General features: G+C 43.2%; 1 protein-coding gene across 19 annotated transcripts in view; it reads right to left on the bottom strand.

The window, feature by feature from the left end:
- Positions 1-27,977, bottom strand: part of HERC1 (HECT and RLD domain containing E3 ubiquitin protein ligase family member 1) — a 224,822-nt gene that overhangs the window by 169,368 nt on the left and 27,477 nt on the right. For all 19 annotated transcript variants that reach the window (XM_070054352.1, XM_070054347.1, XM_070054350.1 and 16 more), the window contains exon 2: positions 7,253-8,208. In XM_070054352.1, the coding sequence (XP_069910453.1) occupies positions 7,253-8,182 (930 nt within the window). In that variant the 5' untranslated portion in view covers positions 8,183-8,208. The remainder of the gene's footprint in view (positions 1-7,252; positions 8,209-27,977) is intronic.

The raw sequence follows: 27,977 nt of genomic DNA on the forward strand, positions 1-27,977 counted from the left end.
TTCTGTCCCGGTTGCCCCTCTTCCAGGCCAGCTCTCTGCTATGGCCAGGGAGTGCAGTGGAGGATGGCCCAGGTGCTTGGGCCCTGCACCCCATGGGAGACCAGGAGAAGCACCTGGCTCCTGGCTCCTGCCAGGATCAGCGCGGTGCGCCGGCTGCAGCGGCGGCCATTGGAGGGTGAACCAACGGCAAAGGAAGACCTTTCTCTCTCTGTCTCTCTCTCTCACTGTCCACTCTGCCTGTCAAAAAAATAAATAAATAAATAAATAAAAATATTAAAAAAAAAAAAAAAAAAAAAAAAAAAAGATTTCTCTCTCTCTCTCTCTCTGTCTCTCCCTCTCTCTATAATTCTGCCTTTCAGGTAAATAAAATCCTAAAAAAGAGCAACTGTGAACTGCCTAAAAACATGGATGCCACAAAGCTTATTCATCTTTTTAGTCCAGGATTTAATAATATCCAGCACACGGTAATCAGTAAGCACCTACTGGCATCAAAGGCCAAAAAAGTTTATATTACTAATTTTTTTAGAATTTGAAGCTATAAACTGTTATTACTTCCTTATTCATTTTTTTCAATATTCTAACTTTTCCCCTCCTCCTATTTAAGTATTCTGTGTGCTCCCACTCAAACAAAATTAATTATATGTATGTGGGTAGTAGCCATCGAGTATCAAACAAGTCAGGAAGCACAGCAACGTAGCAGCTAAGACAGACATGCCAACCACTATTTCCCCACAGAAACACCAATTTGATCAGCTATTCACATACCAAGCCACCTTCACAAGAGCTCAGTGCCTGGTTTTCATATAATTACAAGAAAAGACACATTGAAGAATGCAGGAATGAAAGAGATGACACGTCACCCCTCCCCCAGCTCCAAGAGAGGAAATTAAGTACAGACCCTAGACTTGAAAATCAAAACAAGGCCTATCACTGTAAAACCTAGTGCCAGATGGGCCCCATGGCTCCTGTTGGTAGGCTAGCAACTGCAGACTGAGCCTTTGGACCCTCCTTAGCCAAATAGCCAAGGAAATGCCTCCACTCACTCTCTCCCAACCTGTAGCAGACAGTGGAACAAGACCCCAACGGCTGAAGAGTAGGGTGGGAAAGTCAGCATAGGACTTTGCATTGGACATCAATGCTGGGCTGCCACTGCTGAGACCCAGCACCAGATAAAGCCCAAAGGCCTCTATGCTCAGGTCAACGTTTGCAGATGCAGCCTCCAGTAGTGTATTCAGAACAGCATTCCAACTGCAGATCTGAAACAAGTCAGGATGAGGGTACCCACTAGACTGAAACAGAGACAAACTCCAATAACACCACTTGCAAGAGACCTCAACTCAGGGTGCCATGTAATGCTGAAATAGCAGAAATATTAACAGGTTCAGAGAAAATATGCAAACTGTTCAAAATCTCAATTTCCTAATCCTTGAAAGTCTAGACCACACTGTATGCTAACAAGTATCAAGAATTTTCAGGGAACCACAGTGTCACCTGATGAACAAGATATGCTGTTAGAAACTGACCAGAGAACAACTGATACATGAAAATTTTCAGATGCAGAATTTAAAATAGCTATTTTAAGGAAACTCAGTGAGTTTCAGAAAAACACAGAAAAAAATGACTCAATACTCTAACAGAGAAACTTAACAGAGAAATGGTATTTAAAATATCAAAAAGAAATCCTTGAGCTGAAAAGTACATTAAGTGAAATTAAAAACACAACAGAGGGTATCAACAGCAGACTAGATCACACACAAAAAAAGAATTAGTGAGCTCAAAGATAAGTTATTCGGGGCCAGAGCCATGGTTTACTTGGTTAATCCTCTGCCTCCAGCACCAGCATCCCATATGGGCAACGGGGTTCTAGTCCCGGCTGCTCCTCTTCCATTCCAGCTCTCTGTTGTGGCCCGGGAGAGCAGTGGAGGATGGCCCAGGTGCTTGGGCCCCTACACCCACATGGGAGACGAGGAAGGAGCACCTGGCTCCTGGCTTTGGATCGGTGCAGCGCCGGCCATGGCGGCCATTTGGGGAATGAACCAACAGAAGGAAGACCTTTCCCTCTATCTCTCTCTCTCACTGTCTAGCTCTGTCAAATAAAAAAAAAAAAAAAAAAAAAAAGATAAGTTATTAGAAAATACAGTCAGATGAGGTGGGCATCTGGTACGTTAGTAAGGACACTGCTCTAATATGGGATATGCTTGTCCATGTCCCATATTAGAGTGCCTCAGTTTGAGTCCCAGCTCCACTCCCAATTCCAGCTTCCCACTAAGGAGCACCCTGGAGCAGCAGGTAATGACTGAAGTATTTGGGTCCCTGTCATCCATGTGGGAGACCCTGATCAAATCTCTACAGGTTACAGCTGTTGCAGGTATTTGGGAAGTGAACCAGAAGATTGAAGCTCTCTTAACCTATCTGTTTCTGTCTCTCTGCCTTTCATAAAAAGTTGGGACAGCATTAAGAGAGACAATATCGGAGTTACTGAGGTTCAAGAGGGACTTCAGAAGGTCAGAGAGGCAGAAAGCATATTCAAAGAGACAGTAACAGAAAATACTCCAAACCTAGAGAAGGATACAACTATCTGGGTACAGCAAAGCCAGAGTGCACCAGTCACGTTTAGCTCAACCAAAACATATAATCATACTCTCCAAGGTTAAGTATAAAGAGAAGATTCTCAAAGCTGCAAGAGAAAAGAAACATATTACACAAGGCTGGCACGGCGGCGCAGTAGGTTAATCTTCTGCCTACAGCGCCGGCATCCCATATAGGCGCCAGTTCTAGTCCCGGCTGCTCCTCTTCCCGTCTGGCTCTCTGCTATGGCCTGGGATAGCAGCAGAGGATGGCCCAGGCCCCTGGGCCCTAACACCCGCATGGGAGACCAGAAGGAAGCTCCTGGTTCCTGGCTTCAGATCTGCTCAGCTCTGGCCGTTGCGGCCAACTGGGGAGTGAACCAATGGAAAGAAGACCTTTCTCTCTGTTTCTCTCTCTCACAGTCTGTAACTCGGTCAAATAAATAAATAAAATCTTTAAAAAAAGAAAGAAACATATTACACATAAGGGTGCCACAGCTCTCCTGACTGCAGACTTCTCAGCAGAAGCGTTACAGAACAGGAGAGGACAGGGTGAGATTTTTCACAGTACTGAAGGGAAAAAAAAAAAAACTGCCAACCAAGGAAACTATACCCAGAAAAGCTATCCTTTAGACATGAGAGAGATAAAGACATTTCCAGACAAACCAAAGTTGAGAAAACTTAATCTGTACAAGATCTGTCTTATAAGACATGTCAAAGGCAATTCTTCAAACTGAAAGAGACCCTAAAAAGTAAAAAGAAATATTAGAAGGTAGAAAAGTCATTAACTAGAGAGACTAGATGTAAACCCAAGCATCTAAAGTCAACTGATCAAAAAGTACAATCTTTTCAATAAATGGTTCTGGGAAAATTGATTATCAACATGCAGAAGAATGAAACTAGACCCCTATCACCATATTAAAAGAATCAACTAAAAATGGATAAAAGGTTAAATTTAACATCTGAAACAACGAAACTATCAGAAGAAACTATGAGAAAAATCAGGACATTGTAATGGACAAGGACTTTATGGACAAGACCCCAAAAGCACAGCAATCAAAAGCAAAAATAGACATACTAGGTTTCATCAAACTAAAAAGCTCTATACAGCTAAGGAAACAAACAGATTGAAGAGACATGCTAAGGATGGGAGGAAATATTTCAAGTTATGTATCTGACAAGGGGTTAAAAACTAGAATATTTAAGTAGAGCTCAACTCAATAACACAGGAATGAATCCAACTTAAAAATGGGCAACAGATTTTGAATAGCAATTTTCTTTATTTTTAAAATTTTTTTGAAAAGACTTACGTATTTACTTTGAAAGCCAGAGTTATAGAAAGAGAGGGAGAAACAGAGAGATCGTCAATCTGCTGGTTTACTCCCCAGATGCCGCAATGGCCAGCATTAGGCCAGGCCAAAGCCAGAAGCTTCTTCTGGGTCTCCAATGTGGGTCAAAGGGGCCCATGCCCCTAGGCCAACTTCCACAGCTTTTTCCAGGCCTTTAGCAGGGAGCTGGATCCAAAATGCAGCAACTGGAACACAAACTCGTGCCCAACTGGGATATCAGCATTGCAGGCAGTGGGCTTTACCCATTATTCCACAACACTGGCCCTACTGAATAGATGTGTTTCCAAGGAAAAGATAAAGAAGGCCAACAAACACATGGGAAAAAATGTTAAACATCACTAATCATCAGGTAAATGCAAATCAAAACTATAATGAGGGGTTGGTATTGTGGTGTAGCAGGTGAAGCTGCCATTTGCAACATCAGCATCTCACATGAGCACTGGTTCAAGTCATGGCTGCTCCACTTCCCATCTAGCCCCCTGCTAACAGGCCTGGGAAAGCAATGGCATATGGCTCAAGTGCTTAGGCCCCTGCACCCATGTGGGAGACCTGGAAGGAGTTCCTAGCTCCTGGCTCTGGCCTGGCCCAGCCCAGGTCATTGAGCCAACTGGAAAGTGAACCAGCGGATGAAAGACTCCTTTTTCTCTCCATCTCTACCTCTCTCTGTAATTCTGCCTTTCAAATAAAGAAAATAAATCTTTTTTTTAAGAGAGAGACATCTGCACTCTCATGTTTATTGCAGCACTATTCACAATAGCCAAGCTGCGCTGCTAATCACCTGATGAATAAAGAAAATGTAACACACACACACACACACACACACAAAGGAACATTATTCAACCACAAAAAAATGCTGAAATCCTGTCATTTAAGACAACATGGAGACCATCATTTTAAATGAAATCAGCCAAGAAAAGTAAAACAAGTACTGTATGACTCACTCATGTGGAAAACTAAAAAAGTTGAGAGTGGAAGAGCGGTTACCAGAGGCTAGGGAGAGTGGTGGGTATAGAGGGGGAGGAAATAAACTAAAATATAGTTACAAAGGAGAAAGAAGTTCCGGTGTTCTATTGCACAGGAAGGTGACTATAATAATAAACTATATGATGTATATATACTATATTATGTATATAATAATTTATTATACATGTTTTTATTTTTTATTTTTTTGACAGGCAGAGTAGACAGTGAGAGAGAGAGACAGAGAGAAAAGTCTTCCTTTTCCGTTGGTTCACCCCACAATGGTCGCTGCGGCTGGCGCACTGCACTGATCCGAAGCCAGGAGCTTCTCCTGGTTTCCCATGCAGGTGCAGGGCCCAAGCACTTGGGCCATCCTCCACTGCACTCCCGGGCCACAGCAGAGAGCTAGACAGGAAGGGAGCAACCGGGACAGAATCCGGCGCCCCAACCGGGACTAGAACCCAGGGTGCCGGCGCCACAGGCAGAGGATTAGCCTATTGGGCCACGGCACTGGCCAACATGTGTGTGTGTGTGTGTGTCTGTATGTGTGAAGATATTTTCTTTTTAAAGCTAGAAGATAGGATTTGAAATATTTTCCCCAAAATGAGATTATAAATGTTGAATGAGACCTGAATAGACCATTGCATAATGGATACCTAAACTGAGACATACCTATATACTATATACACACACCTATACCTATACTGAGACATCATATGCTACCCTATAAATATGTATCATTCAAAAGCATCTATTTTTTAAATCACACAAGCAAATAAAATTCATAAATTGAATGTATTTGTTAGGCCTTGTGCCAGATATTCAATTGATGGTTACATTTCTCTTCCTCTAACTTCCAGCTTGGAGATGAATTTTGTTGCAAACCTGAGATAGGAAGATACAGGCCAAGCCAGGACAGTGCTACATATTTCCTGAGTTTTCAGACAACAAAGTGAAGGGTAGGAAACCCAAGTTCTGAATGCCAGGAGCATTACACGATCACTTACAATGTAAGGAGAAATAACAAACATAAAATTCAATGAAATAATCATGCCTTCCCTAAAACCAATCTGAGATTTCATTAAAATTCAATCTAACATGGATCTGAGGTGACTTTGAGGGAGCCAAACTAAATCAAACATATAAGATTCTTCCCCAGAGTAGGTCCAGATTTCTGAGGAAAACAATCTGGTACTCTGGGACAACCTGGCCTGAAGCACTGGCATCCTATGTGGGCACCAGTTCTGGTCCCAGCTGCTCCTATTCCAATCCAGCTCTCTGCTGTGGCCTGGGAAAGTGGTAGAGGATGGCACAAGTGCTTGGGCCCCTGAACCTGCATGGGAGACCAGCCAGGAGGAATCACCTGGCTCCTGGCTTTGGATCGGTGTAGCTCCAGCCGTAGCGGCCATTTGGGGGGTGAACCAATGAAAGGAAGATCTTTCTCTGTCTCTCTCTCTCTCTCATTGTCTAACTCTGCCTGTCAAAAAAAAAAAAAAAAACTTTAAAAAATTTTTAAAAATATGTATACAAGCCTATCTCAAATATGCTACAAGACAATGATCCCTCTCAAATAGTGAGGAAGAAGTCTAGATTTCTAGGGTTCTCCATCCCCAACTAAGAAGTAACAATAAGAAGCCACCAAACTAAAACTGTGGGCAGAGGTGGCTGGAAAAGAGGTTCTTGTCTTCCTGTAAAAAGAATTTCAGACGTGAGACAGAGGATAGTGGTAAGCAAAGTAGCAAGGTTTAATGAAGAGAATACACATGAGAGGCCAGGCAGGCGTCTCAGCAAAGGACTGAGTCCAGTTTGCATTCAGAATGGTGCTACAAGGGTATGGGGTCCAGTTCTTTCCACCGGTTCTCCTTTCCCCCACCCTCTTCTTCTAGACAAGCAGTTTCCTGGATATGAAAGAGGTGAAATTTCTCCCAAGGTTTTGTTACCCAATGTTAGCTGATTGGGTAGCTGCCACAGAGGTGTCTCCTGGGGTGTTTATCTTGAGGAGAACTCTGGGATCACCTATACAGTTAAGGGGCATGGGCAGGGCTCTGTGGTGTAAAATACTGGGCTGTTTCCAAGGCATGCCTCCTTTCCACAGGCACTGTTGTCCTTAGGCCCCTTTCATTCACATGGGTTAATCTATCTTCCCACCTAACCTGATCCAGTGAGGTCTTAACACACTGTCCCAACAGGCCTGTCACAATGTATCAACATGTACAAAAGATTCTTCACTCAATGTTCCTAAAATATTTAACTAACTTAACAGTCATCAGAAAGACTCTCAAATCATTCACTTTTGCCACCAATTCATTAAAAGCTGGACTTACTTTTAAAAAATTGTCAGTTATGAATTTTAAAGTTGAGATTCATAATACATACCAAAGAACGTCTCATCTGCATTAATATAGTCATAAAGCAATCAAAGCTGATCATTCCTTCCTGGCTTGATAGTAGTTTACTCTTCTCCATGGTATTTACAACTGCAGAAGCCCCCAAAGCCATTTCTATCCATTCAAGAAGATACCTCAAGGAGCCTCGCTGAGCTGCTAAACCAAGCAGCAACTCGGAAGCTAATCTGCGACCCAAAGTGTCTGCCCCAGAATTGGGAATAGTTACTCCTTTAAGAAACGTTGTTACTTGTGATAAGCAGTCCAAGCCCATAGGAGGAATTTTGCTCTCATTTGCTAAAGACAATGGAGGCAAAGAGCTCACAACTTCAATTGCAGTATGGATAACGTCGTTGCAAAGACTGAGGCCAGGTCCCGACACAGGCATCATCCAACTTTGTCTGAGAAGTGCAAATAATAAACTTAGACCAGTTCGAACACCCATTTCTATAAGTGCATCAGTGCTTGACCGGGGTCGTTCACTAACAGAATGGACATCTGCTGAACCAGAGCTGCTTTCGGGAGAGTGCTGCTGCTGTTTCACTTTGCCTTTGTCATGGTATTTGTTAGAAAGTGCATAGAAGACACGCTGAAGTACAAGCAGTCGTTTTCGAAGTGCCCCAGCAAATGGAGAATCTGAACACACCATCTTTGCTAGTGCTAACTGACTACTAAGAAGAGCATCCAAATAGTGGTCCTGCTCATCACTTGAAAGAGATTCACGTTCAAAGTCAGGCAACTGTGGTCCTTTGAGACATAAAACTTGTTGAGGTAAAGGTACTACTTCCTTATTGCTGACCAGTTTAGAGTACAAGACAGCAACTCCCTCTCTTGTAGCAATGGATTCACTGTCTTCTGTAATCCAGGAGCTGTTCAAGTGTTCAAGCCATTTCAGTTTCACTGGTGGAACCATAGTTGCCATGTTGGTTTAGTCTTCAGCCATGAGTTCTGTAAAGGAAAAAACAGTCAAAAACTTATACGGAAGATTCATAAAGTGTTTCTAAACTTCCATCCAGCCTACATTACAATTAATGATTTCAAATTGGTAAAATGCAAATGAAGTCTGGAGTTTAGCTCATGGTATTGTACCAGTGGTAGTTTTCCAGCTTTAGTAAGTATACTATGATTACACAAAATCTTTTTTTTTAATTAATTTATTTATTTTTGACAGGCAGAGTTAGACAGTGAGAGACAGAAAGGTCTTCCTTCCATTGGTTCACCCCCACAAATGGCTACTACGGCTGGTGTGCTGCACCAATCCAAAGCCAGGAGCCAGGTGCTTCCTCCTGGTCTCCCATGTGGGTGCAGGGCCTAAGCACCTGGGCCATCCTCCACTGCCTTCCTGGGTCACAGCAGAGAGCTGGACTGGAAGAGGAGAAACTGGGACAGAATCTGGCACCCCGACCGAAACTAGAACCTGGGGTACCAGCGCTGCAGGCGGAGGATTAGCACAGTGAGCCACAGCGCTGGCCGATTATACAAGATCTTAACATCAAGAAAAATAACTGAAGACATACAGAAACTCACTGTAACATCTTGGTAGCAACATTTCTGTGATCCAAAATTCTAAATAAAAACTTAATTTAAAAAATAGTAATTTAGGGGGCCAGCGCTGTGGCATAGTAGGTAAAGCCACTGCCTGCAGTGGCTTATGGTATCAGGTTCAAGTCTCAGCTGCTCTGCTTCCAGTCCACCTCTCTGCTATGGCTTGGGAAAGCAGCAGAAGATGGCCCAAGTCTTTGGGCCCCTGCACCCACATGGGAGACCTGGAGGAAGCTCCTGGTTCCTGGCTTCGGATTGGCGCAGCTCCGGCCATTGCAGCCAACTGGGGAGTGAACCAGTGGATGGAAGACCTCTCTCTCTCTCTCTGCCACTCCTCTCTTTGTGTAACTCTTTCAAATAAATAAATAAACCTTTTTTTTTTTTTTAAATAGTGATTTAGGGTCCTGTGCCATGGCGCAGGTTAATCATCAGCCTGTGGTGCCGGCATCCCATATGGGTGCCAGTTCTAGTCCCAGCTGCTCCTCTTCCAATCCAGCTCTCTGCTGTGGTTTGGGAAAGCAGTATAAGATGGCCCAAGTGCTTGGGCCCCTGCAACCACATGGGAGACTGGGAAGAAGCACCTGGCTCCTGGCTTTAGATTGGTGCAGCTCCAGTCATTGCGGCCATTTGGGGAGTAAACGAAAGGAAGACCTTTCTGTCTCTCCCTCTCACTGTCTGTTACTCTAGCTCTCAAATAAATAAATAAAAATCTTTAACAAAAATAGTGATTTCTTCAGATGTACTTTTTAATCCCATTGTCAGCATAACAGTGGGTTCTAGATGCTTGATGATTCTCAAATTCTATCTCCAATCCAGACCTCTTCCTAGAACTGCAAACTCACATTATAATTACCCACTTTACCTTTCCACATAAGTAAAAGGCATCTCAAATTTAACATATCCAAAACAGAACTCCAAACACCACCATCACCCAAACCCCAAACCCATTCACTTCCAGCAGATTGCTACATCTCAGGAAACAGCAACTCTATCCTTCTAGGTTAGGGTTGGAGAATATCTAGCTCATGGGCCCTACAAAGCTTGCAAAATCATTTGGTCTGGGGGCCGGCACTGTGGCATAGCGGGTAAAGCCACTGCCTACAGTGCCAGCAGAAAGAAACTACAGAGCAGAAGAAACTACAGAGAAGTAAGCTGAAATTCTGAAGATGTTTTTTCCCTGGGGATATTTGCCAGGTCTGAGCATACGGCAAGAGACTGAGAATCAGAGTTTACCTACAAAGAAGGTCACTGATTGAAGACAGAGAAACCAGCACAGTTTATGTCTGTACTGAAGAGCTAACAAGATATAACTGAAGCCCCACAATTTGAATTTGAAAATTATACCACCTAATGTACTTGCTGAATCCTAAAGCTACCTAAGACATATGGTTAAGGAACTAAGCAGAAAATCTCTTAAGAGCACAGTGGAGTTTTCTTCCATGTTAAAGAAATGTGGATTAAAGTTCAGGATCTACCAGGAAATAGCCCCCAGTGAACATACCAGGTTCCCAGTTGGAAGTTCTGAAGGGCTAGAACCTACTTGCCAAACAAACCAAGGGTAGTCTGAGTCTTAACAAAATCACAAACCAATGTTGATTTAACTCTCCCTCTAATGCCTAGTGGCAGAAAAAGCATTTAACTGACCACTGACTCAACAGCTACCAGGCACACATGGAGGTTAATATCACACTAAAAATCAAGAAAACAAATAGGCAGATCCAAAGATGATCCAGATAATGAGACAAAAACTTTAAAATCATCAGAACTAGCATGTTCCCAAAAAAGACATGATGGAGAACGCAGATGAAAAATTTAACAAGAAAATTACAAAATATAAAAAATATTCTAGAACTGAAAAATAAAATAACTGAAATGAATGTCATAATTTCTTCTACTTAAAAACTTTCAAAGGCTTTTATTTTTAAAGATTTTATTTATTTGAGAGGTAGAGTTATAGACAGAGAAAAGGGGAGACAGAGAAAGGTCTTCCATACATTGACTCATTCCCCAAATGGCTGCAGCAGCTGGAGCTGAACAGATCTAAAGCCAGGAGCTTCCTCTGGGTCTCCCACACAGGAACAGAGGTCCAAGCACTTGGGCCATCCTCTACTGCCTTCTCAGGTCATAAGCAAAGAGCTGGCTTGGAAGAAAAGCATCTGGGACAAGATCCAGCGCCCACATGGGATGTCAGCACCACAGACAGAAGCTTAGCCTACTATGCCACAGCACCAGCCCCAAAGGCTTTCTCTCACCTATAATAAAAGATGCAACCCTTTACAATTCATCAAGAGGGCAGGCATTTGGCACAGCAGTTAAGCCACCACTTGGGATGCAGACATCCTATATCAAAGTGCCTAGGTTTGAGTCCCAGATCTATTCTCCATTCCAGCGTCCTGCTAATGCACACCTGGAAGGCAGTTGGTGATGGCTCCAGTAGTTGGGTCCCTGCTATCCCCATGGGAAACCTAGACAGAGTTCCTGCCTCCTAGCTTTGGCCTGGCCCAAATACGTTTTATAGAATATTTATTAGTCTCTTGAACTAGAAATCTCTTTCCTAGGATAACTATATGACTTACTCTCTCATCTGCTTGAATCTGTGTTCAAATGTCACTATCTCAAATGAGATCTTTTCAGACACTCAATTAAAAAGTAAAACCCGGGCCGGCGCCATGGCTCACTAGGCTAATCCTCCACCTAGCGGCGCCGGCACACCAGGTTCTAGTCCCGGTCAGGGCGCTGGATTCTTTCCTGGTTGCCCCTCTCCCAGGCCAGCTCTCTGCTGTAGCCAGGGAAGGCAGTGGAGGATGGCCCAAGTGTTTGGGCCCTGCACCCCATGGGAGACCAGGAGAAGCACCTGGCTCCTGCCTTCGGATTAGCGCGGTGCGCCAGCCGCAGCTCGCCAGCTGTGGCGGTCATTGGAGGGTGAACCAACGGCAAAAGGAAGACCTTCCTCTCTGTCTCTCTCTCACTATTCACTCCGCCTGTCAAAAAAAAAAAAAAAAGTATAACCCTAACTCAACCAGACATTCACATTCTCCCTTCTCTTGGTTTTCTGTATAGCACTGATCACCATCTGAAACTCCACAAACATTCTGAAATGCTATCAAATATCCCACAAAGGACTAGAATCCAGAATATATGAAAAATCTCCCATAACTCAGCAAAAGAAAGACAACCATATTTTTAGTGGGCAAAAGATGTGAAAAAAAAACTTCACAGAAGATCAATAGCCAAATAAAGTGTTCAACATCATTACTTATTAGAAAAATGCAAATAAAAAAAAACCAGATACTTATTGTTAGATAGGAAGTTAGAAATTAGCCTATGTGTGTATGAGAGGGGCCTGAGGAAAATTGCATCTACAGAGCCCACTTTGGAAGCAGCCAGGCATCTACACTTCCAAGTCTTTACCAGACTCTGATAATCTTACAGGTAGTCCTAGCCGTTCCCCCAAGGAAAACTCCAGGAGAATTCTCTCTCCCCAGGACCAAATGGGTTACCTGGCCTGATAACACTGAGCAATAAAACCATTGTAAAGCTCCTTTGCCTGGCACCAGGGCTCCCCAAACCAGGGAAGGAATTTTCTAATTTACACTCAGCAAACCCTTTGTCCTGGAGGAGAAGGGTGAAAGCAAAGAGAGAAGGTGGAAAAACTCCCTTAAAAACCAGAAGCCTCACTAGGCTAATCCTCTGCCTGAGGCACTAGTACCCTGGGTTCTAGTCCCGGTTGGGGCGCCAGGTTCTGTCCCGGTTTCTCCTCTTCCAGTCCAGCTCTCTGCTATGGCTAGGAAGGCAGTGGAGGATGGCCCAAGTCCTTGGGCCCTGCATCCGCATGGGAGACCAGGAGGAAGCACTTGGCTCCTGGCTTCAGATCGGCACAGCGCGCCAGCCATAGTGGCCATTTGGGGCGTGAACCAAGGGAAGGAAGACCTTTCTCTCTGTCTCTCTCTCACTGTCTAATTCTGCCTGTAAAAAAAAAAAAAAAAAAAAAAAAAAAAAAAAAACAGGAGCCTAAACAAAGCATTCAGCTCTCCATTGGACCACTCACCTGGTCAGCCAGGTGTATTCTCTCCATTCAACCATGTAACCTTGCTTTCACCCAGTCTGAGTGACTGGGCACTCTCTCTCTCTGTCCCCTCCATTTTGACAGATGCCCTGTTCCCAATAAAATCTTGCTACTCTGCTCTCTGTCTCATGCCTAAATTCCTTATTGAGCAAAGACAAGGACCCAATGTCTCTCCAGTGACACTACTACTTATCCATAAGTCATCTATCCAATTTGGAAAGTTCCCTGGAAGCTTTTCATAAAACTAAATATGTACTACATATCCTATGACCCAGCAATTTCTCTCCTAAGGAATCTACCCAAAATAAAACATGTGTCCATAAAAAGACTTAAGTCAAAATAGAGGTAGCCCCAGGGCTGACTCTGGTGCAATGGGTTAACCTGCTACTTGTAACACCAGCATCCAGCATCCCCAAATGTTACTGCCAGTTCAAGTCAGCTACTCTGCTTCCAATCCAGCTTCCTGCTAATGTGCCTAGGAAGGCAGCAAAAGATAGGCTAACCACTTGGGCCACTTCCACCCAAATGGGAAATATGGATGGAGTTCCTGGCTTGTATCTTCAGCCTGACCCAGACCCAGCTGTTGTGGCCATTTGGGCACAGAATCAGCAGATGGAAGATTTCTCTTTGTCTCTCCCTCTGTCACTCTGCCATTCAAATCAATAAATCTTTTAAAAATTATATATAGTGGTAATGTAGGCAGGCATACAGGTTAAAATTGATTATGTTTGTGAGCTGCAAGACCATACCTTCACCACGCCCCTGTGTGACCCCATGTCCCAACCTTGCCACACCTGTGCACCCACTGGCCAATCAGGCTAATTAACAACTTCCCTTTGATAGTGTTTAAAAGCTTGGGACACAGTGTGTCCGCCCCCAAAGGTAATTTTATACAACATTTTTAGTGTGCCTTCATGTTGACTATGACCCATCACATGAGGTCAAGTTTGGAATTTTCCACTTGTGGTACCATGTTGGTGCTCAACATATCTCATATTTTGGAGCACTTCAGATTTCAAATCTTCACGTGTAGATACTTGGTACAATGGTTAAGTCACCAGTTAGGGCACCTGCATTCCATATAGAGTCCCAGCTCTGCTCTCAATGTGAGCTGCTTCCCAGGGTATGCATTAGCTGGAAGTTGGATCAGAAGTGGAGACAGGACTCAAATCCAGGCAGTCTTGATACGGGATTTGGTCATCCCAAACAGCATCTTAACCACTGAGCCAAATGCCAATACCCACCATCTGTGAATTTCTGAAGTAACCTTGCAGTGGTAAAAAGTGTGTACTCTTGGGCCAGTGCTGTGGCATAGAGGGTAAAGCCACAGTCTGCAGTGCCAACATCCCACGTGGGCACTGGTTCAAGACATGGCTGCTCCATGTCTAATCTGCTATGGCCTGGGAAAGCAGTAGAAGGTGGCCCAAGTCCTTGGGCCCCTGCACCCATGTGGGAAACCAGGAAGAGGCTCCTGGCTCCAGGCTTAGGATCAGCTCAGCTCCAGCCATTGTGGTCAGTTGGGGAGTGAACCAGCAGATGGAAAACCTCTCTCTCTCTCTCTCTCTCCCCTTCTTTGCATAACTCTTTCAAATAAATAAATAAATCTTTAAAAGAAAATATGTGTGCACTCTTATCTTTTACTCGGCTCTAGGTGCCAGTTTTGTGTGTGTGTGTGTGTGTGCGCGCTATATGATCTTAAATAACTTTTTATTTATTTTTATTAACATAAAGAACAGGTTTCATGTAGTTCACAGATACAATTCTAAGAATATAATGACTAAATCATTTTGAGAAGAAAATCTTTATAGTTATCTGGGAAAGCATATGGCTCTACACGTGGTCCTTGATACCCACATGGGAAATCCAGATAGGGTTCCTGATTCCTGGCTCCCCGGCCTCAGCCTGGCTCAGTCCCAGCTGCTGAAGCCATCTGTCGGGGAGGGGAACCAATGGATGGAAGTGAGCATAGCTAGTATGCTCACTTTCTCTTCCACCTCACCTCTCAAATAAAAACGAAAACTGTATTTAAAAGTTCATCGAGGGGTATGCATTTGGTCTAGCAGTTGAGATGCCAATCCCATACTAGAGTAGCCGGGTCAAAGTCCCATTTCCCTGGGATGCTGGTGTTACAAATAGCAGGTTAACCCATGCCCTGTTCATTTCCCCATCTGCTCCTGATTCCAGCTTCCTGCTAACACACCCTGAAATGTGATGGTTCAAATAAATGGGTCCCTGCCACCCACACAGGAGACTTGAATTGGGTTCCCAGCTCCTGGCTTCAGCCTAGTCCAGCCCTGGCTGTTACAGGTATTTGGGAGGAAACCAGCAGATGGGGGCTCTCCCTATCTCTCAAGTATAAATAAACAAACAAGTGACTGTTTAAAGTCCATGGAAAAGTGGAAGTAAAATTTAAGTTTAGGGGCTGGTACTGTGGCTCAGCAGGTTAAGACATGGTTTGTAATGCCAGTATACCATATCAGAGTGCCAGGTTGAGTTCTACCTCTCTGCTTCCAGTTTTCTGTTAACACACTTTGGAAGGCAACAAAAGTACTTCAGTCCCTGCCACCAACAAAGGACTCCAATAAATATTCGCTGAATTAAGTTGAGCAACCTAGCTCTATGCAGTTCATTATTCATATCAAATTTAATTGAGAGGGGCTGGCGCTGTGGAGCAGAGGGTTAACGCCCAGGCCTGAAGCGCTGGCATCCCATATGGGTGCCGGTTCAAGTCCTGACTGCTCTCCATCTGATCCAGCTCTCTGCTGTGGCCTGGGAAAGCAGTGGAAGATGGCCCAAGTCCTTGGGCCCCTGCTCTCGTGTGGGAGACCCAGAAGAAGCTCCTGGCTTCAGATGGGCGCAGCTCTGGCCATTGTGTCCAATTGGGAAGTGAATTAGCGGATGGAAGACCTCCCTCTCTCTCTGCCTCTCCTTCTCTCTCTGTGTAACTCTTTCAAATAAATAGTAATAAAATAAAACAAAAAAAATTGAGAGACATATGATCTGAACTGATACAATGGAAGCAAGTCCAAGTTTGGTGGTACCATAGTGGATGTCCCCCATGGATTCTGTCTTTAGAATCATTCTATCTCCTCCCCTCAATGCACACAAATTTTTGGATCCAAGCCACTCCCAAGAATTTTACTTACCTCATATGCTAAGGACTCCAGTCCAAATTTTTCTCTCCTAAGCTCCAGACCTGAATATGCACTGCTAACATAGTATACCCACTCAAATATTCTAAAGGATCTCAAATTTAACATGTTTAAAACTGAGTTCATCAACTAACACCTCATGCTCCTCCACAGACATGGTGATGAGAGATTTATAAAAGATGTAATAAAGCATACTTATTAAGGGTACTTCTGGAATCCCAGAAGGGAGAGACCACGTGCAAAGTTGTACAAGTGAAACTTAATAGCATTTTGTTATCCAGCCTTTCCCACTCCTGCCACAAATTCTCCCCTTCTAACGCATTTCATTAGGCTGACTGATTGACTTTGGCACTCTAAAACCATACAAATCATTAAACACTAATTTACAGGAGGTCATAAACCAAGTTGAAATGGAATTACTCATGCCAAAGTTTTAGATCACCAACCCAAAACTAAGTTGTTTACTTGACCTCCAAAGAAAGACACAACAGCCAAATTCTCAAACAGGTCAGTTTTATCTGACATAATAAATAAGTCCCCTCTGCTTTAACCTTTACAAGAAAATAACTTTAAAGTCATCAACCACATTTTATTCTGTTTCTGCTTTCTTCGGCCATTTTCTGCCTATAAAGTCAAACTCCTTTGCTCAGTTCATCATAATACTCCTTCCATTTTATAGAATGGAGCATTGCATGGGGCAGGCGCTGTGGCACAGCAGGTTAACGTCCTGGCCTGAGGCACCGGCATCCCATATGGGAGCTGGTTTGAGATCCAGCTGCTCCACTTCCGATCCAGCTCTCTGCTGTGACCTGGGATAGCAGTGGAAGATGGCCCAGGTCCTTGGGCCCCTGCACCCAAGTGGAAGACCTGGAAGAGGCTCCTGGCTCCTGGCTTCAGATCGGCACAGCTCCGGCCATTGCGGCCAATTGGGGAGTGAACCAGAGGATGGAAGACCTCTCTCTCTGTTTCTACCTCTCTCTGTAACTCTGTCTTTCAAATAAATAAATCTTAAAAAAAAAAAATGGAGTATTGCCCAATTTATGAACTGAGAATAAAAGCTAATTAGATCTATAAATTTGGTGTAATTTCGTCTTATGACAAAATTATCAGTGTTTGGCTGGACAAAAGTAAACACCTGATAAAAAGGAATAAGCTTTTTTTGTTGTTGTTATTACACTATTTAGAAAGGAGGTACTTGCTGAGTTTGCTGGCAAATTGTTTTGCTACATCAATAATCAGAACTAGGCAAATAAACCAGGAAGCGATGTGCTTATCCAGCAAGTAAAGAACTATGGACAAAATTGAATCAAACTAATGGGTTTTCACTTGTATTCTAGAACCACCAATACATAATCCTGATGAACCAGCTAAATTCTGGCAAAGAAAAAAAACTGCTGTTGTTGTGTTTTTTTAACTTCAGTAATAACTGACACCAACAAAAGCCAACTGTCGTTTTCTCCCTCCTTGTCCAATGCATAAATTCAAATTTAATTCTATGTATATATAAAATTATTTATATACTATATATTATCATATAAATAACCATATTTACCAGTAAAAAATAGGGTTAGAAAAAACTACCAAGAGACTGAGAGGTAGAAGTGGGGGATGCAATTAATATTACTCCTATCTTTCTAAAACAGAAATAAATGAGAAAGGCTGAAAGATTTGAGCCAAAATATTCCTATAAGTGAGTTCTTAAAACAATTCCTATAAGTGAATTACCAGATTCTAAAGCTCTCTAGCATTTTCCAGGTGAACAAAATGATAATAGCAGCTAATATTCATTGGGTACTTTTTTTGTAACAGGAACTATTACTTAATCATCAGAACTCTAAGGAAATGGAGGCACAGGAAGGTGAAAACACACTACTAGTAATTAAGAGTAGGGATTCAAACCAGAGAAGTCTGACATTTAACCGCTTAACCACTAAACCAGCAAATGGAAGATCTGTCTCTCTGGGTGTGTGTCTCCTCCTCTCTCTGTAACTCTTTCAAATAAAATAAATACATCTTTAAAAAAAAAAAAAAGCTTGCTCTAATTGCACATCATATACAAAAATCAACTCAAGCGGTTGGCACTGTGGCATAGCAGATAAAGGTGCTGCCTGTGATGTTGACATCCCATAGGTGCTAGTTCATGTCCCAGCTGTTCCACTTTGAATATATCTCCCTACTAATGGCCTGGGAAAAGCAGCAGAAATGGCCCAAGTGTTTTGGGCCCCTGCCACCCACTGAGAGACCCAGATGAAGCTCCTGGCTTCAATCTGGCTCATCCCTGGCTATTGCAGCCATTTGGGAAGTGACCCAGCAGACGAAAGGCACGTTTGTGTGTGTGTATGTGTGTGTGTGTGTGTGTGTGTAATAAATAAATCTTTTTTAAAAAATCAACTCAAATTGGTACATAGTGGGTGAAGGGTGTGGTACACTGGGTTAAGCCAGCACCTAAGACTCCCACCACCTACATGGAAGTGTGGGTTGCAATCTAGCTCCCTGCTAATGAATCATGGGGGGGACAGCAGATGATGGCTCCAGTGCTTAGGGCCCTGCCCATACAAATGGGAGACCAGAAGGAGTTTTGGGCTCCTGGTTTTGGCCTGGCCTAGCCCTGCTACTCTGCCTTTCAAGTAGATGAAAATAAATATTTTTAAAAATTGGTTCATAGGCCTAAATGTAAGAGCTAAAACAAACAAATCTCTAGGAAAAAAATATAAAGTAACCCTGGGTTAAGTTAGCTTAACCCTGAGTTAAGTAAGCTTTCTTAAATGGGACACAAAAAATTGATGAACTAGAGTTGATCCAAATTAAAAACTTTTGTTCTTTAAAAAGCACTGTTAAAATAAAAAGGTGGGGCAGGGGACACTTTTGTCATTCTTGGCTTTAGCCTAGCCCAGCCATGGCCGTTGTAGGCATCTGAAGAGAAACCAGTAGACTTATATTCTCAATCTCTCTGTCTCTCTCTGTCTCTCTCTCTCTCTCTCTCTCTCTCTCTCTCTCTCCGTTGCTCTTTCAAATAAATTTTAAAAAGTACAAAAATTTTAAGGAAGAAAAGAAAATGAAAAGCTCCTAAAATTAAAGAAACTACTTGAAAAAAATATGTCCAATAAAGGACTTGTATAGATATATTTAAAAAAAAAAATTGAGAGGCAGTTCCAAGATGACAGAGTAGGGAGGGAGCTTACTGTTCTAGTCCAGGAAAAGATAGTTTAAAAAAAAGTGGAGAGTGTAGCCTCAGGGAAGAGTTAAGGAGAAAACAGCAGAGGAAACTCTACTGAAATTAGAGCAACATGGAGGACCTATGTGTAGAGGGTATATGCCCACAACTCGGAACTTCAGCAGCCGAGAGCCTACGCACCAGTGCTGGAAAGTGAAGTGAGAACAGACCACAGCAGCCCAAGCCACTGGCGATAAAGTTGCAACAAGAACGTACAGGGAACCCAGCTTGGAACCCCGTGGGGGATAGCATACCTGCCAAACTAGAGAAGAAAATAAAAAAGGATAGGATGGACACGTTTCTTCCCAATCACTTTACAATGGCGTCCGCTAATAAGCCAATTGAGCAGGAGCGATTTTGGACATATGTAACAGCTGTGCCAGCTCTTGCCCATGCCCAGCAACCAGCTGAGTGGAGACTCCTGACCCTGGTGGGGAGAACTAACAGGGAGCTAGGAGCTTGTGATTGAGGTAGGCTTCTGTACCAGGACTGTGGGGGAAAAAAAAAAAACACACACACACACACAAGGGTGTGTGGGAGGACTCAAAGTGTAGCTGGGACTTTGGGCAGTCACAGTAGGAGACTCCATATGCTCAGGGCTTCCTGGTTACCTGGTGAGACATTGCTGGGGAATCTGAACTTACACTGAGGACTGCACAGATCCTTTGTGTGGTCCTTGGGACAGAGCAGACGAATATTATACACACTGGGGCTAGCGCTCAGGCACTGGTCTCCTTTGAGAAGAGGAGCTCAGCTGAGCAGAATAAATGTCCTTTCTGATAAAGAGAGAGAGAGAGAGAGAGAGACTTACCTTGCCAAACCTGGGGGTGTCACCTTAGGCACACCATAAACCCTGGAGAACTGAAGTGAGCTCCCTGGCCACACCCACTACAACCCTCTAGATAGTCACTGAAAGCAGACATTCACTTATCTACAGAGTCATAGTACAAAGATAAAAGCTGGCACAGCAAAAAAAAAAAAAAAAAAAAAAAAAAAGAAGAAGAAGAAACCAAAGAGTATCTCCACAAATGCCAAACAACAAATGCGCCTATTCAAGAAACAAGAATAAATAAGACAACATGACACCCCCAAAAGAACATAACACTTCAATACTAAATTGTGAAGATGATGAGATGGAAGAAATGTAATTCAAAAAATTGATCTTAAGATTACATAGAAGCAATCAGAAACACATGCACGAACTACTGAAATCCATACATGACATGAAAGAAAATTTCTCCGATGAAATTGAGATCTTAAAGAAAAATCAAAATGAAATGAAGAATTCAATAGAATTAAAAATGAAGTGGAGAGGCCGGCGCCGCGGCTCACTAGGCTAATCCTCCGCCTAGCGGCGCCGGCACACCGGGTTCTAGTCCCGGTCGGGGCGCCGGATTCTGTCCCGGTTGCCCCTCTTCCAGGCCAGCCCTCTGCTGTGGCCCGGGAGTGCAGTGGAGGATGGCCCAGGTGCTTGGGCCCTGCACCCCATGGGAGACCAGGAAAAGCACCTGGCTCCTGGCTCCTGCCATCGGATCAGCGCGGTGCGCCGGCCGCAGCGCGCCGGCCGCGGCGGCCATTGGAGGGTGAACCAACGGCAAGGGAGGACCTTTCTCTCTGTCTCTCTCTCTCACTGTCCACTCTGCCTGTCAAAAAAAAAAAAAAAAAAAAAAAATGAAGTGGAGAGCCAGTGCCGTGGCTCAATAGGCTAATCCTCCACCTTGCGGCGCTGGCACACAGGGTTCTAGTCCCGGCTGGGGTGCCGGATTCTGTCCCGGTTGCCCCTCTTCCAGTCCAGCTCTCTGCTATGGCCCGGGAGTACAGTGGAGGATGGCCCAAGTGCTTGGGCCCTGCACCCCATGGGAGACCAGGAAAAGTACCTGGCTCCTGGCTTCGGATCAGCGCGATGCGCCAGCCGCAGCAGTCATTGGAGGGTGAACCAACGGCAAAAGCAAGACCTTTCTCTCTGTCTCTCTCTCTCACTGTCCACTCAGCCTGTCAAAAAAAAAAAAAAAAGAAAGAAAAAAAAAAGTGGAGATCCTTAACAGAATCGATGAAGCAGAAGAAAGAATTTTGGGCTTAAAAGACAAAGAACAGGAAATTATACAGTCAAACCAAGACAAGAAGAAGAAATTAGAAAACTAAAACACATTGTTGGGAATCTACAGAATACTATCAAACAACCCAACATATGGGTTCTAAGAGCTCCTGAAGGCGTGGAAAGAGAGAAAGAATTAGAAGGCCTTTTTAATGAAATAACAACAGAAAACTTCCCTAATTTGGAGAAATAAAGGAACATCCAAGTATAGGAAGCATATAGAACTCCCAATAGACATGACCAGAAAAGATCTTCACCACAACACACTGTAATCAAACTCACCACAGTAAAGAACATAAAAAGAAGATTCTATAATGTGCACGAAAGAAATGCCAGATTACTTTCAGAGAATCTCCAATTAGATTCACAGCAAATTTCTCAGCAGAAATCCTACAGGCTAGGAGAGAATGGCGAGATATAGTCCAACTCTTAAGAGAAAAAAACTGTCTAAGAATATCATAAGCTACAAAGCTCTCATTTATGAATGAAGGTGAAATAAAGACCTTCCATAACAAACAGAAATTGAAATAATTTGTAACCACTGGTCCAGCCCTTCAAAAGATGCTTAAGAATGTGTTGCACACAGAAACATGATTATCACTAAAAAGAAGGCAAAGGAAGAAAATCTCTCATTAAAAGTTCAAAGGAAATTCAAAGTAACAAATAGCAATATTTTTGGAAAAATGGCAGGGCAAAGTCATTAATTATCAATAGTCACCTTCAATGTAAATGACATCAACTCTCCAGTTAAAAGACACAGATTGGCTGAATGCTTTAAAAAAACAAAATCCACCTACTTGCTGCCTACAAGAAACACATCTCACCAACAAAGATACACAAATACTGAAAGTAAAAGGATGGATGGGGCCGACACCGTGGTGCAGCGGGTTAACGCCCTGGCCTGAAGCACCAGCATCCCATATGGGCACCGGTTTTAGTCCTGGCTGCTCCTCTTCCGATGCAGCTCTCTGCTATGGCCTGGAAAAGCAGTAGAAGATGGCCCAACCCTGCACCCATGCAGGAGACCTGGAAGAAGCTCCTGGGTTCTGGCTTCAGATCGGCGCAGCTCCGGCCATTGCGGCCAATTGGGGAGCGAACCATTGGATGGAAGATCTCCCCCCCGCCCCATCTGTGTACTGACTTTCAAATAAAGAAAGAAATATTTTAAAAAAAGAAAGTAAAAGGATGGAAAAAATATTCCATGCCAAAAGAAAAGAGCTGGTGTAGCCATTCTAATATCAGACAAAATAGACTTTAACTTTACAAAAACTATTAAAAGAGACAAAGAAGGGCACTATGCAATGATTACGGGATCAATTCAACAGGAAGATGTAACTATTATAAACATATCTGCACTTAACTACACAGGGCATCTGGCTATTTAAAAGAAATCTTAAGGGATTTTTTAAAATATTTATTTATTTATTTATTTGAAATACAAAGTTACAGGGAGGCAAACTATCCCTCTTTGCAGATGATATGATTCTTTATTTAGGGAATCCAAAGAACTCCACTAAGAGACTATTGGAACTCATAAAAGAGTTTGGCAAAGTAGCAGGATATAAAATAAATGCACAAAAATCAACAGCATTTGTATACACAGACAATACCATGGCTGAGAAAGAACTTCTAAGATCAATCCCATTCACAATAGCTACAAAAACAATCAAATACCTTGGAATAAATTTAACCAAGGATGTCAAAAATCTCTATGATGAGAATTACAAAACCTTAAAGAAACAGAAGAGGATACCAAAAAATGGAAAAATCTCCCATGTTCACGGATTGGAAGAATCAATATCATCAAAATGTCCATTCTCCCAAAAGCAATTTATAGATTCAGTGCAATACCAATCAAAATACCAAAGACATTCTTCTCAGATCTGGAAAAAATGATGCTGAAATTCATATGGAGGCATAGGAGACCTCGAATAGCTAAAGCAATCTTGTACAGCAAAAACAAAGCTGGAGGCATCACAATACCAGATTTCAAGACATACTACAGGGCAGTTATAATCAAAATAGCATGGTACTGGTACAGAAACAGATGGGTAGACCAATGGAACAGAATAGAAATACCTGAAATCAATCCAAACATCTACAACCAACATATATTTGATCAAGTGTCGCTCCCCCTCTTCGCGGAGGAACGACACAGGACCCTGTGTTGTTCTTTTGTCTGCTGGGCCCTCCCCGGGTTTGCTGCTGGTTCTTCCCGGGTTGGCTACCGTCCCTTCCACCTCTGTGGAAGGGCGGTTCCCCCTAGCCACTTTCCCCACTTCCGCAGGGGAGCGGCACACCGCTGGCCGGCTCTCTCGGGGGCTGCACAGGTGTTCCTTCAGATAGATGTTCCCGGTGCATGTTGTCTCTCTCCTCCTTTATAGTCCTTTTCCACCAATCCCAACTCTGCTACCCACCCGCCGAGTACGCTGCTCTCCTCCAATCAGGAGCAGGTCCTGCTGTTTATTGGTTGAACTGGAGGCAGCTGTGTAGAAGCTGTTTCCTCCTCTCCCAGCGCCATATTGTGGGAGAGCAGATGCATAGAATAAGTCTTAATTCCAGTAACAGTCTAGTCCGAGTTGCTCCCAGTTGCTCCCCACAATCAAGCATCTAAAACCAATTCCTGGAGCAAGGACAGTCTATTCAACAAATGGTTCTGGGAAAACTGATTTCCACATGCAGAAGCATGAAGACCCCTACCTTACACAAAAATCCACTCAACATGGATTAAAGATCTAAATCTACAACCCAACACCATCAAATTATTAGAGAACATCGGAGAAACCCTGCAAGATATAGGCACAGGCAAAGACTTCTTGGAAAAGACCCCAGAGGCACAGTCAAAGCCAGAATTAACAACTGGGATTACATCAAATAGAGAAGTTTCTGTACTGCAAAATCAACACTAAGGAAAGTGAAGTGGCAATCGAAAGAATGGGAAAAATTTTTGCAAATTATGCATCCGATGAAGGATTAATAACCAGGATCTACAAAGAGATCAAGAAACTCCACAACAACAAAACAAACAACCCACTTAAGAGATGAGCAAAGGACCTAAATAGACATTTTTCAAAAGAGGAAATCCAAACGGCTAACAGACACATGAAAAAATGTTCAGGATCACTAGCCATCAGGGAAATGCAAATCAAAACCACAATGAGGTTTCACCTCACCCCAGTTAGAATGGCTCACATTCAGAAATCAACTAACAATGGATGCTGGCAAGGATGTGGGGAGAAAGGCATACTAATCCACAGTTGGTAGGAATGCAAACTGGTAAAGCCACTATGGAAGACAATTTGGAGATTCCTCAGAAACCTGAATATAGCCCTAGACATGACCCAGCCATCTCACTCCTCAGAATTTACCCAAAGGAAATTAAATTGGCAAATAAAAAAGCTGTCTGTACCTCAATGTTTATTGCAGCTCAATTCACAATAGCTAAGACATGGAATCAACCTAAATACCCATCAGCAGAAGACTGGATAAAGAAATTATGGGATATGTACTCTATAGAATACTATACAGCATTAAAAAAAAATGAAATCCAGTCATTTGCAACAAAATGGAGGAATCTGGAAAACATCATGCTGAGTGAAATAAGCCAGTCCCAAAGGGACAAATATCCTATGTTCTCCCTGATGGGTGACAACTGAGCACCTAAAAGGAAACCTGTAGAAGTGAAACTGACACTATGAGAAATACTGACTTGATCAGCCCTTGTCCTGACTATCGAGGAACAACTTACTATTTTATTCTTTTTAGTATTTTCTTGTTCTACTTAATACCATTGGTTGAACTCTTTAATTAATACACAATTATTCTTAGGTGTTTAAAGTTAACTGAAAATTGATCCCTGTTAAAAAGAAGAGTGGGAATAAGAGAGGGAAGAGATGTACAGTTCAGCACATGCTCACTGGGACTTACCCCTAATGGTAGAGCTAGAAACTTGCCGTGGGACTCCAAATCCCATTAAGTTTGCATGTACCAATGCCATCTTACTAAAGTGATCAGTTTAAGTTCATAATTGATCATAATGATAGCATTAAGTGTCAAAGGGATCACATAAATAAGACCAGGGTCTGCTATTAATAATTGATTAAATTAAATTAAAGAGGAGAGAAAGATCCAACATAGGAAGTGAGACACACAGCAGACTCATAGAATGGCAGATGCCCTAAACAGCACTCTGGCCTCAGAATCAGCCCTTAAGGCATTTGGATCCGGCTAAAAAGCCAATGAGAATTTCTCAGGCATGGAAATCCATGACACTGGCAAAAAATGACCTAAATGAAAGATTTCTGTGAGTGAGATCCCAGAGGAAAGAACAGAGGAAAGAAGGAGGTACCTTTCTCCAAAGGGAGGAGAGAACGTCCACTTTGACTATGGCCTTGTCTAAATAAGTTCAGTGTTGGGCCGGCGCCGCGGCTCACTAGGCTAATCCTCCGCCTAGCAGCGCCGGCACACCGGGTTCTAGTCCCGGTCGGGGCGCCGGAATCTATCCCAGTTGCCCCTCTTCCAGGCCAGCTCTCTGCTGTGGCCCGGGAGTGCAGTGGAGGATGGCCCAGGTGCTTGGGCCCTGCACCCCATGGGAGACCAGGAAAAGCACCTGGCTCCTAGCTCCTGCCATCGGATCAGCGCGGTGCACCGGCCGCAGCGCGCCGGCCACGGCAGCCATTGGAGGGTGAACCAATGGCAAAGGAAGACCTTTCTCTCTGTCTCTCTCTCTCACTGTCCACTCTGCCTGTCAAAAAATAAAATAAATAAATAAATAAGTTCAGTGTTTGTGAACTCAAGAGGTTTCCATAGCCTTGGCAGCTCATGACAAGAGCCTCGGGTGATTACTGACCCCATAAATAAAGAGTGTCAATTGTTAAATCAACAACAGGAGTCACTGTGCACTTACTCCCCATGTAGCATCTCTGTCCTTAATGTGTTCTACTATGAGAATTAACAGTAAAACTAGTATTCAAACAGTACTTTATTTTTGTGTGTCTGTGTGGGTGCAAACTGTTGAAATTTTTACTTAGTATATACTAAGTTGATCTTCTTTACATAAAGATAATTAAAAATGAATCTTAATGAAGAATGGGATGGGAGAGGGAGTAGGAGATGGGATGGTTTGTGGGTGGAAGGGTGGTTATGGGGAGGGGGACCGCTATAATTCAAAAGTTGTACTTTTGAAATTAATATTTATTGGGGCCGGCGCTGTGGCACAGCAGGTTAACGTCCTGGCCTGAAACACTGGCGTCCCATATGGTCACCGGTTTGAGATCCAGCTGCTCCACTTCCGATCCAGCTCTCTGCTGTGACCTGGGAATGCAGTGGAAGATGGCCCAAGTCCTTGGGCCCCTGCACCTGCATGGGAGACCTGGCTCATGGCTTCAGATCGGTGCAGCTCCGGCCATTGTGGCCATCTGGGGATTGAACCAACAGATGGAAGACCTCTCTCTCTGCCTCTCCTCTCTCTGTGTAACTCTGACTTGCAAATAAATAAATAAATCTTAAAAAAAAAGAAATTTATATTTATTAAATAAAAGTTTAAAAAAACTTGCCATAAGACTCCAAATCCCATTAAACTTGTGGTAAAAATGCCACCTTAATTATTAAAGTGATGGGTCCAGCTCCGTGGTGCAGTTGGTTAATCCTCTGCCTGCAGCACCAGCATCCCATATGGGTGCCGGTTCTAGTTCTGGCTGCCCCTCTTTCAATCCAGCTCTCTACTGTGGCCTGGGAAGGATGGCCCAAGTGCTTGGGCCCCTGTACCCACATGGGAATAAGAAGCACCTGGCTCCTGGCTTCGGATCAGCTCAGCTCTGGCCATTACGGCCATCTGGAGTGAACCAACGGAAGGAAGACCTTTCTCTCTGTCTCTCCCTCTCGCTGTCTGTGACTCTACCTCTCAAATAAATAAATAAAATCTTTTTAAAAAATTGTTAAAGTGATCATATTAAGTGTTAAGTGAACATATAGAGAGGATTAAGTGTTAAAGAGATCATATAAATAGGATCAAGTGCCTGGTAATAATAATAGAATTAAAAAGGAGAGAATGTTCCAACATGGGAAGCAGTCCACACAGCAGACTCATAGAATATCAATCGCTTTAAGTAACACTAAGGCCTCAGAATCAGCCCCCTAAGGCTTCCTGATCTGACTGAAAAGTCTGTGAGAGCATTTCAGGTATGGAAAGCCAAGACTCTGTGGCAAAAATGTCCCACATGAAGGATATCTGTGAGACCCCAGTGGAAAGAAGTGGCCATCAAAGAAGGATGTACTTTTCTCTAAAGGGAGGAAAGAACTTCCACTTCGTTTATGGCCTTGTGAAATCTGGCCCCTGACTTCAGTTCAGCTCAGCTCTGGCCGTTTCAGCCATCTGAGGAGTGAATCAGCAAATGGAAGACCTCTCTGTCTCTACCTCTCTCTGTAACTCTGTCTTTCAAATAAATAAAAAATAAATCTTAAAAAAAATACTTAAACTGAATAAGATAATTCAATTTTTAAAATAAGCGAAGTATTTGAACAAACACTGCATCAAAGTCATAAAAATGGCCAAATATGCACATAAAAATATACTCAACCTTAGTCATTTGGGAAATGCAAATTAAAGTTACAATAAGACACTATTATAAACCCACTAAAATGACTGAA

The sequence above is a fragment of the Oryctolagus cuniculus genome, chromosome 12, assembly GCF_964237555.1.
Source record: "Oryctolagus cuniculus chromosome 12, mOryCun1.1, whole genome shotgun sequence".
Lineage (NCBI taxonomy): Eukaryota > Metazoa > Chordata > Mammalia > Lagomorpha > Leporidae > Oryctolagus > Oryctolagus cuniculus.